Source organism: Lycium ferocissimum, chromosome 1, assembly GCF_029784015.1.
Source record: "Lycium ferocissimum isolate CSIRO_LF1 chromosome 1, AGI_CSIRO_Lferr_CH_V1, whole genome shotgun sequence".
Taxonomy (NCBI): domain Eukaryota; kingdom Viridiplantae; phylum Streptophyta; class Magnoliopsida; order Solanales; family Solanaceae; genus Lycium; species Lycium ferocissimum.
Window position 1 is genome coordinate 29,670,684 of NC_081342.1, and position 14,034 is coordinate 29,684,717.

At 36.0% G+C, this 14,034-nt stretch overlaps 1 protein-coding gene and 1 long non-coding RNA gene across 5 annotated transcripts; both read left to right on the forward strand.

The window, feature by feature from the left end:
• The first annotated feature begins 226 nt into the window (after window positions 1-226).
• LOC132053729 (uncharacterized) lies at window positions 227-1,069 on the forward strand. The gene is made up of 4 exons (XR_009414202.1): window positions 227-367; window positions 459-557; window positions 748-846; window positions 944-1,069. It is a non-coding gene; the product is annotated as an uncharacterized LOC132053729 (long non-coding RNA).
• Window positions 1,070-2,788: 1,719 nt separating this feature from the next.
• Window positions 2,789-10,134, forward strand: LOC132053736 (SNF2 domain-containing protein CLASSY 1). Of its 4 annotated transcripts, none has more exons than XM_059445847.1 (6): window positions 2,789-3,234; window positions 4,066-4,281; window positions 5,382-5,635; window positions 5,839-7,311; window positions 7,539-7,694; window positions 8,010-10,134. In XM_059445847.1, the coding sequence occupies exons 2-6, from the start codon at window positions 4,236-4,238 to the stop codon at window positions 9,942-9,944; spliced, it is 3,864 nt and encodes a 1,287-aa protein (XP_059301830.1). In that variant the 5' UTR covers window positions 2,789-3,234; window positions 4,066-4,235; the 3' UTR covers window positions 9,945-10,134. The 4 variants fall into 4 exon arrangements, with proteins under 4 accessions (XP_059301830.1, XP_059301825.1, XP_059301841.1 ...); XM_059445842.1 differs by having other exon boundaries at window positions 4,104-4,281; XM_059445858.1 differs by having other exon boundaries at window positions 4,110-4,281.
• The last annotated feature ends 3,900 nt before the right edge of the window (window positions 10,135-14,034 follow it).

Here is a 14,034-nt window from a genome sequence, read left to right on the forward strand (position 1 = left end):
GAGGACGCCGTCCGGGAGGCCGCGTGCCCCGTGAGGGCCGCGGTCGCTTTGCTAGAGGACTTGGTGGTAAAGGACATCATCGATAGATAAGGCGGATGAGGCCGATCCCGTTCCGCAGGGCGTTCACGGCCTAGTCCATCGCCGGCCGTTCCGGGCCGGTGGCGACTCACGGGGACTCACCTACGTTTACGCCGGCGCTCTTACTTGCTGAGATACTCGGGTCGTCATCATAGCCGAGCCAGAATGCATACATGGAGGAGCGTGATAATGTTGATTGGGCGGCATTATGCGCTTCATTAGCTGATAAGCGGCTGTGAGGAATTTAGAGGGAGCCAGGATTCTTGACTTCGATGAGTTTTTGATCCCGGTTAGTATTTAAAATATTAATTTGTTCATTTAAATTATTTATTTTAAATGTATATATGCTACTCATTAGTTAGTAATATTTTATATTTTAGGATTCGGCGCCAGCGGGTCCACCAGAGCCACCCACTCAAGCGTTTTCTCATGGGTCTGCCGAGCCAGCGGTGTCTTCCCATATGACTACCGAGCCACAGGTAAGCTTTTTATTAAAATTTGTTTTATTCAATATAAGGTCAATATTTAATATATATATATATATATATATATATATATATATATATATATATATATATATATATATATATATATATATATATTTGATTATTTAAAGTAATTATTTTAAATATGTATGTTACTTATTATTTCATTTTTTTGATATTTTAGGATTCGGCGCCAGTGGGTCCACAGGAGCGACCCATTCAGGAGCATTCTCATCAGCCTGCCGAGGCAGAGGTGTCTTCTCATGAGACTACCGAGGCGCAGGTAAGTTTTTTACTTAAAACTAATTTTATTCAATATAAGGTAAATATTTATTTAATTTTTATAACTTTACTTGGACTTCGAACAACATCTCGTCCAGGTGACTACCTCATATTCACCACCACACCCATCTCAGGAGCCTACAGACCCATCTCAGGAGCCTACTCAGGCGCCCGTTGACACACAGATTTGATTAAATAAATAACGTTAATGTATTCAATATAAATAAGAAATGGTATTAATTATTATATACTTTTCAGGTTCATCCTTCGGCGCCTGAGGTGGCGACTCCCGACGAGGAAGAGGTCGAGTTTCCAGACCTAGCAGCACGAGGTTACGGCGTGCCGGCGGGGACTAGATCCCGAAGAAGCACGTTCTAGTTAAGGGCGCAAGAGGGGGGAAGAGGAGATGATCATGACTTGGAGTGCCCGGTTATTAAGAGGAAAAAGGGCGATGGAGACGATGGCGAGGGCGGTGGGGATATTATGAGCCTTAGGCCTAAGGATAGTCTCTGGCATACTACATGTGGGGCCCATCCTCGATAGTGTATATACATTAGTGTTGTACAATTTATCGTAAATATTATATATTTTTTGCATATTTATACATATTATCTTAGTCTTTATTATTGTTTATAGTTTCACATCCTAAATTGATAATAAAAAAAACGTGACACATTCGAAATAAAGTTAAGCATTAATTTAAAAATAAGACGAAACCACTAAAAGATCAATAACGTAAAGCTAATGACTACAAGTCTTCAAATAAAAAAAAGAACGACGCTTTTCAACCACTAAAACGACAATCCAAAGTATTGCGTATTCTTGATGTATTGAGCCTATTTTATTAATTGTACAAATATAAGTAGGGTTCTATATAAAATATTGAAGTTAGGAGTCTCAAAGCATGATTATTATACGGCTAAACTACGTAAAAAGGAGTGAAAATGTAATAAGAAATACGGTTTTGGAAAATGAGCGGACTGCTATAGCGTGATAATAAAATAATGTGCTATATATAAGAGACAAATGTCTATAGCGTAGTATTTTACTGCGCTAAAGTACTCAACGGGCCCGTTTCAGTTAAGTGCTATAGCGCGATAAAATGCGCTTATTAAAGCACTAACGGCCGTTGATTAAATGCTTTAGCGCGATATTTTCTTCTTGTTAAAAATCTTTGTAACATTTTTTTTTGTTGGGGTATTTTGATTCAAAATGATTTTTTTGGGGGCATTTTGGTTCCGGACTCGGAGATGGCCTAAGGCATTTAATTTAGTGCCTTCCCCTTAGTAAGCACCGGTTGCAACTACTCCTCGATGTTGGCCCCGTTAATTCGGTAACTAATGTTCCTACCTAACCCTTTATTTTCTTTCATCTGTGAATTGATAAGGACCGAGTCCCCTTAACTCGTGAGAGGAGTTTGAGTTTTGTCATTTTACTTCATACTCTCTCCGGTTTAAAATAAGTGTTCACGTAACTTTTTTATTTAAGTTTTAAATAAATGTTTACTTATATAATAATCAACAAAGAATTAAATTTATTTTTTTCAAATTTATTCTATTTACTCAAGGCAATAAATAAGTAAAAATCTTATTAATTAAGAGTAGCTTAATGAAAATACTTATTTTTTTTTAGAAATTGGTATTTTTTTAAGAAGTTTGAAAAAAATTAGTTGGACACTTATTTTGAACTGGAGTTTTTAATTTCCTTCTTCCTATAAGGTTACTCCTTTTTTCTCTTCTCTTTATTTATTTATTATGTGTTAGCTTTAGGGATCCTACTTCCTATATCAAACACAAATTTTCCAAAAATCAGAGAACAAGACTTAACAAAGTTGGATTTCCAACTAGGTTTTCAGCTCAAACATCTGTCATGGTCAAGACCTATTAAGTGGCAAATATCTACTACTGTATTTTCACTGTCCTCTTTTTTTACCATCATAGATTTCAAGGTACTTTTTCACCTCAAATTTATCGTCACTCATGCAAAAAGGGGAGACACTGTACTAGCAATGCACAAAAACCCATTATGTGACACAGAAAAACAGACAAAAATAAACCCAAACCCCTAGGAGAATCACTTTTGTCAATTTTACCCACTGAACTTTTCCCTTATTCGCTCTCCACTCACTCACTCATTCACTCCACTTTCCGAATTCTCGCCTTCACAAATGCATTTCAATTTTCAACCAAAAAGGTGTCCAATTTGCAGAATCAATCCCTATCAAATTATTTAGAGTTGATATGTAGCTGTGTCAATTGAGTAATTCAACTATCCTGCTAACTGTTCCTCATTTGGAAAAAAAAAAAATTGGAATTTGCTGGAGGAAACAACATTTCTGTCAGATTGAGGGGGTATTTCTGGACTATTAAGACTTTGGTTTCTCCATTTGGTAAATTAACTCCTTTTTATGAGTATTTCTACTAGTAGCTTCTTTTTTTGGGGAATTTTTTTTTAATGAAACTGCAGCATTCTTCTGTTTTTATGCCTAGAAATATTTGCTACCGTTGTTGACTTAACCCATACATCAATTTCGATTGTCTTGACGTTGATCATCAGAAAATAAGTATTAATAGTGCCTTTAAATTCTTCTCTTGTTTTATCTCTGTTTTTTAATACTGTTTTGATGCTACTTTGAAATGTTCCAGTTTAGTGGTTATGGACAATCAGGGTACTAATTATGTTGTTTAGTCAACAACTTGAACATATTTAGCAAAGTTGCATTATCAGAACTGTTCTTTTTCTTTTTCTTTTTTGCATTCTTTTTGGTGTCTTTTTCCAGAAAGGAGAAACTTTTATAAACCTTAATGAACCGCATAAGTTATGCATGATAGAAATTTTCACTTTTTAATGCAACTTTGTTCCCTTGTCTCTAGACAATATAGAGTGTGTGTATATATATATAGTACGTATAATATTCTCACTTATTTACTGAGAATTAATCTTTAGAACTGAAAGTTTTTTCTGTTTTATATTTATGGTTATGTGAAGTCCAACATGGACATTAAACTGTGTGGTCACTAAGGAAATGCATGGAAGACAAAATTTCACTGATTAATAATGTGGTGTTAGATATGAAAATGAGACTAAAGGAAAACCAAGAAATCAATTTTATAAGAAAATTTGACCTTTTTTTGAAGAAACATGAAGGAATGAGAAAGAATAACAATATTCCTATTTATTTCTTCTTACAAAAATGTTGTAGATTTTTTTTATTATCCAGGATTTTAAACAGTGGGTTAAACTGGGAAAATTTTGCAGCAACAGATGTAACTATTGTACATAGGAAGTTGCTTTGTGGCTTTGTTAGTATCAGTTGCAGCTATTGGGCACAACTAGAGTGATTCTTTCTTTGGACTGTTGACAAGGTTGGATTTGGATCTTTAAGGGGAGATGAAGAGGCATATACATTACAATGCTCATCCAATTGATCCACACCGTAAGCAACTTGGTCTTCGTCTCTTTTTTTCTTGGTTAATGTTCAGTTTTCTTACTATCCTACTGTTGTTATTGCGTATGTTTTCATAATTGTTGTTTCTGCTTTACTTTAGCCGAGGGTCTATTGGAAACAACCTCTCTACCTCCCAAGGTAGGGATAAGGTCTGCGTACACTCTACCCTCTCCAGATCCCACTTGCGGGATTACACTAGGTATGTTGTTGTTGTAATGTTATCAGCAGAAGATGCCTGGGAGAATGATCAAACCACTATGAAATTGTTGAAAACACTTTTTCAAAGGATTCTTCAGTAGAGCTGATTATAGATAACAATATATTATTTGAGTGGAATCTTGTGATGATGTTGATCTTCTAATTGTTGGTTACTATTGGATTGTAAGGAATTAAACCTCATGTAAACAACTTATAACAATATATTATTTGAGTGGAATTATGTGATGATGTTGATCTTCTAATTGTTGGTTACTATTGGATTGTAAGGACTCAAACCTCATGTAAACAACTTACTTATGTTTCTGAAGGGTTTTGCTTGATGGTCTACTGGCTGGGAAGGTTTAGTAGTTTCTTTAATCAAATTAACCACATATAACTTTGCTGTAGTGGCAATATTACACTCTTTCTCCTGCTTCAAATTTGTCATTTAGCAATTCTATCCTTTTTCCTGCATGATTACATACTTGTAAGGTATAAGCGATACCAGCTATAGAAAAGACAAGCAGAAACTGGTTAGTGAAAATTGTTCTTACTGTCATTCAGTCATAAAAAGTTGTCAGACGGTTGCAACATTGCTGCCTCTGGTTGAAGCATTGAGTATTACCTCCCGTTGCTTGATGCTCAGTCTTCTTTCGAGGTCTGATTTTAGTCATTTCTTGATACAAATGGATTTTGCATGTTAAGCAAAAGACTTAATACTCTTTTCTGAAGCAAACTATCTCTTTGCAACGATTGATACGAGATATACGACAGAACTGAATATGGATTCACTTCTTTTCTGTAGAAATGAGGCTGTAAATTATACGTCTGACATAGGACGACATCTTCATTTTGACTTGCACTTTGACTGTTCCTGTATCATTTGGCAGCATTTGAGGCATTCTGGTACGGCTCTTGGCAAGCTGTGGAGCGCCTAAGGATCAGTATGGGGACCATCACTACTCATCTTCTAGTTGATGGGGAAGTGATTGAGGAGAACATTCCTGTATCAAATCTTCGAATGAGGTCTCGAAAAGCTACTTTATCTGATTGTGCCTGCTTTTTACGACCCGGACTTGAGGTTTGTGTTCTTTCAATCCCTTACCAAGGAGAAGATTCAGGAGATGAGAAAGATGTCAAGCCTGTAAGTAGCAGCCTTGGATAATTAAACTGCATTCTTTTATTCCAAATAATAGAGGATACTTTTCACCAATTGTTGTACCTAAGTTAGGTTCTTCCTGACTTCTGGAGTGGCACATAGTGCTTCCTCCATTTGTTTTTTGGGGTTGCTTTCCTTTGAAGTTTACTATCTTATTGTGCTTATCTACCTTTGATTCTTCCATGTAGGTATGGATTGATGCAAAAATAAGATCTATAGAGAGGAAGCCTCATGAGCTCACTTGTACTTGCCAATTTTACGTCAGCGTTTATGCCACTCAAGGCCCTCCTCCCATTTTGAAGAAAACCTTAAGTAAGGAGATAAATATGTTGCACATTGATCAGATTGCCATTCTCCAAAAACTTGAACTTAAACCTTGTGAAGACAAACATTATCGTTGGAGTTCTTCTGAGGACTGCAATTCGTTGCAGACTTTTAAACTATTCATAGGAAAATTCTCCTCGGACCTCACATGGTTAGTGGCTGCATCTGTTCTCAAAGAAGCTACATTTGATGTGAGATCAATGCACAACCAGATTGTCTATGAAATTGTGGATGACGATCTTGACAAAAAAGAACCAAATTCGGACCAACATTCTTACTCCGTGAATTTCAAGTTAGAAAATGGAGTTTCAACAACAACTGTTGTTCAATTCAGTAGAGATGTCCCTGATATAAATCCTACCAGTGACCTAAGTGAAGCTGGGCCTCTGGTTCTGTATGACCCAATGGGACCACGAAGGTCAAAGCGTCGATTTGTACAGCCAGAGCGTTATAATGGATGTGATCATGATTTGGCAGAATTTGATGTTGAGATGACACGGTTAGTTGGGGGTAGGAGAAAAGTGGAGTATGAAGAACTACCACTTGCACTATCTATTCAGGCCGATCATGCTTATCGGAATGGTGAAATTGAAGAAAATGCCAGGTCTTGCAGGAGAGAGTTGGTTGGAGGACATATTAGACCTCATGAGAAGAAGTCCTCTGAATGTTCAGCCGGATGGAGAAATGAAATGAAATCAGATGTAAATAAGCTTGCATACAAGAAATCAGTTACAACTGACAGTCAACGTCAACTTGCTATCGTTCCCCTGCATCGTCCTGCGGGAACTGATTTGATGGTCCATCAACAGATCCCACTTGATGTTGAAGTTCCTGATGAGGTGTCGGCAGAGATTGGTGAAATAGTTTCCAGATACATATATTTCAATGGTTCTTCAACATCGCATAATAGGAAAGATTCTAAAATGAACTTCACAAAACCAGAAGCTAGACGCTGGGGGCAAGTCAAAATTTCAAAGTTAAAATTCATGGGACTTGATCGTAGAAGTGGGATGTTAGGTTCACGTAAGAAATACAGTAGAAGTACTTCTAAGAAGGATAGTATTTATGACATAAGATCATTCAAAAAGGGTGCTGTAGCGGCTAATGTGTATAAGGAATTGATTAGAAGGTGCATGGCAAACATTGATGCCACACTTAATAAGGAACAACCACCAATAATTGATCAATGGAAAGAGTTTCAGTCAACAAAATCTAGCCTCAGAGAGTCAGCTGAGAGCCTCTCAAAGAATAAGGAGGAAGAGATTTCAGAAATTGATATGTTATGGAAGGAGATGGAACTAGCCCTGGCATCATGTTATCTTCTCGAAGACAGTGAGGTATGTCGTTTGAATAATTACTGGCATTGGTAATGTTAACAAAGATATATTGTTCATGGAATGTGCTTTTTGCTACTGGAAATTATTGGACTGGTCACTGTTTTATGTTTGTATATTGTCTTGATCAACGATTCAATGGTGAATGTTATTTTTCTTTCATCTACCAATTATATCTTCACTGCTGTGTTACCTTATGTTTGATGCTGTCCTTATTATATATGGCACAGGATTCCCATGTTCAATATGCAAGTAATTTCAGCATAGGAGCTGAAATACGTGGAGAAGTTTGTCGACATGATTATCGACTCAATGAAGAAATCGGAATTATTTGCCGGTTATGTGGATCCGTTAGCACCGAAATAAAGGATGTCCCACCACCCTTTGTAAGTCTAGTCTTGAACTAATTTCATTTGCTCTTATTCTGAAGCACCTGCTTATGAAGTCTTTGAGATTTTTCCTGTAGAAGATTCCATGAAATGGTAGCACTTCCCAAATGTTTTAGAGATGAAGCTTTGTCTTGGTTCATCTCATTATTTCATCCTACATGTAATAGGAAGTATATTCAGCGTGTAATTTCAGTACGCATGTAGAAGCAGATCTATACTATGGTTCTTGTATATATTAGGCTTTTATTGCTACGCTTTTTTGTTTATTTCCTTCACCATGCTTAGTAGAATTGCATTTGTTCATGTCTATAGATGCCTTCAGCAAACTACAGTTCCAGCAAGGAGCAAAGAACTGAAGAAGCTACAGATAACAAGCAGGATGGAGATGGCCTTGATAGTTTGTCCATTCCTGCTTCTTCCAGCGCACCCTCATCATCAGGAGAAGGGGAAGAAAATGTCTGGGCGCTGATACCCGATCTAGGAAATAAATTACGGGCACACCAAAAGAAAGCCTTTGAATTTCTGTGGAAAAATATTGCTGGATCCATAGTACCTGCGGAAATGCAACCAGAAAGCAAAAAGAGAGGTGGCTGTGTTATTTCTCATACTCCAGGAGCTGGGAAGACCTTACTTATTATTTCCTTCCTTGTAAGCTACCTGAAATTATTTCCTGGATCACGGCCATTGGTCCTTGCTCCCAAGACAACACTCTACACCTGGTACAAAGAAGTACTTAAGTGGAAGATTCCTGTGCCAGTCTACCAAATTCATGGCGGTCAAACATTTAAGGGAGAGGTTCTAAGAGAAAAGGTGAAATTATGTCCTGGTCTTCCTCGCAATCAAGATGTCATGCATGTCTTGGACTGCCTTGAGAAAATGCAGATGTGGCTTTCACAACCCAGTATTCTCCTTATGGGCTATACCTCTTTTTTAACACTGACACGGGAAGATTCACATTATGCGCATAGGAAATATATGGCCCAGGTGTTGCGGCAGTGTCCAGGGCTCCTAATACTTGATGAAGGGCACAACCCAAGAAGTACAAAATCCAGGTTAAGAAAGGGTCTAATGAAGGTCGATACACGACTTAGGATTTTGCTTTCTGGTACATTATTTCAGAATAATTTTGGAGAGTATTTCAACACACTTACCTTAGCAAGGCCAACCTTTGTTGATGAGGTCTTGAAGGAGCTGGATCCTAAATACAAGAAGAAAAACAAAGGTGCATCGCGCTTTTCATTGGAAAATCGAGCAAGAAAGATGTTTATTGATAAAATCTCAAGCGTCATTGATTCAGACATCCCCAAGAAAAGGAAAGAAGGCCTAAACATATTGAAGAAACTAACAGGTGAGTTCATAGATGTGTATGACGGTGGGTCATCTGATAACCTTCCTGGTTTACAATGCTACACATTGATGATGAAATCAACTACTCTTCAACAAGAAATTTTGGTGAAGCTTCAAAATCAAAGACCCATCTACAAAGGATTTCCACTGGAGTTAGAGCTGTTGATTACCCTTGGTGCAATCCATCCTTGGTTGATCAGAACGACAGCATGTTCAAGCCAGTACTTTAAGGAAGAGGAGCTGGAGGCTCTCCAGAAATTCAAGTTCGATCTGAAGCTAGGTTCGAAAGTCAAATTTGTAATGAGCCTAATACCTCGTTGTATCCTCAGGAAAGAAAAGGTTTTGATATTTTGCCACAATATTGCTCCAATTAATCTTTTTCTGGAGATATTTGAGAGGTTCTATGGTTGGAGTAAGGGCACTGAAGTACTGGTGCTTCAAGGTGACATTGAGCTTTTTCAAAGAGGAAGAATAATGGATCAATTTGAGGAGCCAGGCGGACAATCAAAGGTTATGTTGGCATCCATTACAACTTGTGCAGAAGGCATTAGCTTGACCGCAGCATCACGTGTAATATTACTGGATTCGGAGTGGAATCCTTCTAAGAGCAAGCAAGCCATTGCACGAGCTTTTCGGCCTGGTCAGGACAAAGTTGTCTATGTCTACCAGCTTCTGGCGACGGGCACACTAGAAGAGGAGAAATACAAAAGAACAACATGGAAAGAATGGGTATCAAGCATGATATTCAGTGAAGACCTCGTGGAGGACCCTTCTCACTGGCAAGCACCAAAAATTGAAGATGAATTGTTGAGAGAGATTGTTGAGGAGGATCGAGCTACATTATTCCATGCCATTATGAAAAATGAGAAGGCTTCTAACATGGGAAGTCTGCAGGAATAAAGTCCCTGTGCCTAATAAGGAATTTCCATAAGCCAAACATTAGCTGGTGTGAAGACAAATGTGTTCCATCACATTTGGAGGCGGATTCAAGATTTAAAGTTGGTACGTGTGGAATAGTAATGTAATAGTTCTCTTTATGACAATGTGCAAGGACTCAGTATAAATAAAAGTGTTTCAACATCTTGTATTATATATGTGCAACTTGAGCTGAACACAACGAGAGGCGGATTCAGGATCTTAAGCAAATAGGTGTGAAATACTATTTGTATTATGCTTCTTTGTGGCAATGTGTAAGGACTCCGTATAAATAAGTAGTATGTTTTAGTTTGAATTATATATATGTAACTCGAGCTGAATGCCCGTGCTTGCATGCTGTGTTTTTTCGACCTTCTCTTCCAATGTGGAGAACTTATCTAATCCCAAAACCTTCAAGTTTATAACTGATTTCTCAATGCTGTCAAAAGAACACGAAATAGCATATCAGCTAATAGAATTGGGTCGTCAGAAGTAGATCTTAAAGCTACTGGTTGACAAGCAAGAGTGCTACAATAATGTTAAGACATCTCAATAAGGTTTCGCTAAAATTACATAACAATATTTAGGTGTGTTTGTTTTTAGCAATGAAATTTTAGGAAAATAACAGAGAAGGACTTGAGACAAAATAGTGGCAACGCAGTCAAAGGAAATTATTTTATTTAGCTTCGTAAGCTCTGCGTTTCTAGGGAGCTTGCAGTGAAAAAAAACAATAAAAAGATAATCATTATCCTAGATTAGAAAATCTTCACAGAATCAAATCTATAACTAACTAATTACTAGAATATAGGGATAACTAGCTAACAAACTATTAACTAGAATTTATTATAAGAAAATTAAACCAGTAAAACAAAAGTTACTTCCGCCCAAAAGCATAATTTTAACACTCCTTGCTTTAGGAACGATAAATTCTAGACTTGCCTGGAATTGACTTAGTGAAGAAATATGTCAATTCATCGTTGGTCTTGCAATTAGGCCAATTGACTTCTCCAAGTTGCAACTCTTGATTATCAACAAAAGATTCTAACTTGTGTTCACCTTCTGTTGGATTAAATGAGAAGTTTTTACCCCTCAATTTAAATCGTAAAATCTCCTTCTCAGTGACATCAAAGATTTGACAGTACTTGTCTTCAAGTAACAATTTACGATCATGTTTCTGTTAGTTGGCCAGCTCTCAATAGATTCTAATCAATATCAGGGACGTAAGATTTAAAATTATTTTTATACGTGAACTTGTTTTGATTGCAACTGTCCTTTTTTCCCTGGCAGGAATATAGTGACCATTCCCTGTTTTGACTTTCTTTTTTTTCACATAGACATGAACTCTTTAAAAGGATTTATGTCATGTGGTTGTACAACCATTGTCAATCAACCAAAAATCAGACTTCTTGTTTGAGAAATATGTTGTCACAAATAAGTCGTCTTCTTCTTCTTCATTGGCAATTTGGACATCTACATCATTCTTTTGAGATTTGTGCAAATAACAGTTTCATGAACAAGATGGTTGTAGCTTTTGCATTATGCATCTGGTCTCTTCCAACATTTAAATGGAGAATGATCTTTTTTACCACAGTGCTGACAAGTTAGGTAATTTTTCTTTGAATTATTACACTTGCTTTGAGTCTTATTGACTATCAGCTCCTTTAGGAATACCATCTTGCCTCATAAGCCTCCTTTGCTCTTGTGCTTGCAATGTATTTAGCAATTCTGCCAAGGCAGTCTTGGACTGATCCTTTGTCTTCTCCAAGGTAATTATTGATACTTCATATCTTTCAGGCATCGTAACAAGAATTTTTTCAACAACTCTTGAATCTTTAAATTTAGTGCCAAGCAATCTTACCTTGTTAACAATGCCAAGAAGTCGGTATGAGTACTCTTTGACGGTCTCAGATTTCTTCATCTTGGGCAAATCGATTCCCTTATTAAATTCAACATCTTTCATGTCTTTTATTCTTTCATCTCCTATATATTCTTCCTTTAAATAATCCCAAACTTTTTTTTATTTCTTTGAGAGCCATAACTCTCGTGAAAATTGTTGCAAACACATGAACAAACAAAGTTGTTTTCGCTATTCTGATTTTGTTTTTCTTTTGACTTTTGATCATGATCACAGTGAGATTATTGGCCAACGAAAGAACATCATAATCCTCTTCCACAACCTCCCAAAGATCTAAAGCCTCTAATAAGTCTTCATTCTTACTACCGAGATTGGTAATTCTCACCATCAAAGACAGGAGGTGCTATTTGAGAAAAAACTGGTTTCAGTCTCCATGACACTCACAGATCCCTTAAGAAGAAGGCTCTGATACCAATTGTTAGTTTTTAACAATGGAATTTTAGAAAAATAACAGAGAAAACTTAGAAAAAGTATTGGCAATGCAGTCAAACATAATTATTTTATTTAGCTTTGTAAGTTTTGCATTTTTAGGGAACTTTCAGTGAAAAAAACAGTAAAAAAATAATCATTATCCTAACCTAGAATATCTCCACAGAATTAAGTCTGCAACTAACTAATTACTAGAAAACAGGGATAACTAGCTAAAAAACTATTAACTAAGATTTATTAACAAAAATCAAAGTAATAATATAAAGTTACTAGAACCCAAAAATATAATATAATTTTAACAATATATGTCAAGATGTACTTTATAGAATGTTGCGTACTAATACCAATCCAAGCCATTTCTTTATCCACGATATATATATATATATATATATATATATCAAAGTAACTCTCATCTATTTTTATTATGTGGGTATTTGTAATAGTTTGTTTATATGTTAGACAATCATTAGAGTTTGCGTTGCTTTTTCTCTGCGTATATATATATATATATATATATATATATATATATATATATATCAAAATAGCTCTCATCTATTTTTATTATGTGGGTATTTGTAATAGTTTGTTTATATGTTAGACAATCAGTAGAGCTTGCTTTGCTTTTTCTCTGCTCGCTCCCGCATGTCTTCTTCCTCCTATAGTGAAAGATATTTCACTTCACCATAACAAAAACCTGGCTAACCTTCTCTGCCAGTTAATCTAACCACAGGGATTCTCTTCTACTTATTTGAAAAAGATAACTGCGGCCCATACCCTTTCGGTCATATAATTTATCAAATTTGACCGATTACTCTTTTATTACTAGCTAGTTAGTCAGGTTTTTATAAAATCCTAGTCCCCAAACCCTATTCCTTCTTTCTCTATTCTCTCCCCTTGTGAAGCGTGTTGACACCCAATTTTGTCCCGCCTTTCTTCCAAAGTATTTATTTACGCTTCTAATATTTTTGACAACTTAAAGAATAGTTATTTATTACAATTATTAGCTTTCTATTAATTTTATCGTTCTTCATTATCCAAATGTAGTCATTTCCTATTATTGTTGTTGTTGTTGTTGTTGTTGTTGTTGTTGTTGTTGTTGTTCTTATTATTGTTCTTATTATTATTATTATGATCATCATTATATTGCGATCACTTAATATTATAATCGTCATGATCACTTTTAACATTTCTATTCATCGTCTTACGCAAAACGCATCGCATTTATTTATCAATTAAACGATAGCATTTACTTACTTTTAAACATTTTAAATATTATCGCACAACTATTACAATATCATATAATTTTATTTTTTATTGGAGTACTAATAAATATATTTTTATATTTTATATTAAGTAATATTTTGATACATGTTAATTTATAATTAAATAAAGAGTGTCTTTCATCTTAATTTAGGAGCGCAAAAGAATATAAGGAAGAAAGCATCTTAAGTACAAAATAAAAGACTTCATACTAGCCCAATTCATATAAAATCTGATCCAACATTTTAGCCAACTCTAGCCCAAAACATTGCCCAAACGTTTCAGCCCATCCATCCCAAATATCCCTAAACATTTACAAACCTAATTTCTATTCAAAAAACAGCCGCACCTTATTCTTCTCCACATCCATTCTCAATAACGTTCCAAAAAATTTTCAACCCAAAATCAGAGGAGGTCTCACCTTTTCGGGAAAGACCTCAGATATCTCGTGCTAAGAACGCTCTTTGACTG

Excerpts from the sequence above, each read along its gene's own strand:
- LOC132053736 (XM_059445847.1), top strand. The coding sequence starts at position 4,236 with ATGAAGAGGCATATACATTACAATGCTCATCCAATTGATCCACACC. Across the intron at positions 4,282-5,381 it reads TCATCCAATTGATCCACACC|CATTTGAGGCATTCTGGTAC; the intron begins GTAAGCAACTTG and ends ATCATTTGGCAG. Across the intron at positions 7,695-8,009 it reads AGGATGTCCCACCACCCTTT|ATGCCTTCAGCAAACTACAG; the intron begins GTAAGTCTAGTC and ends TCATGTCTATAG.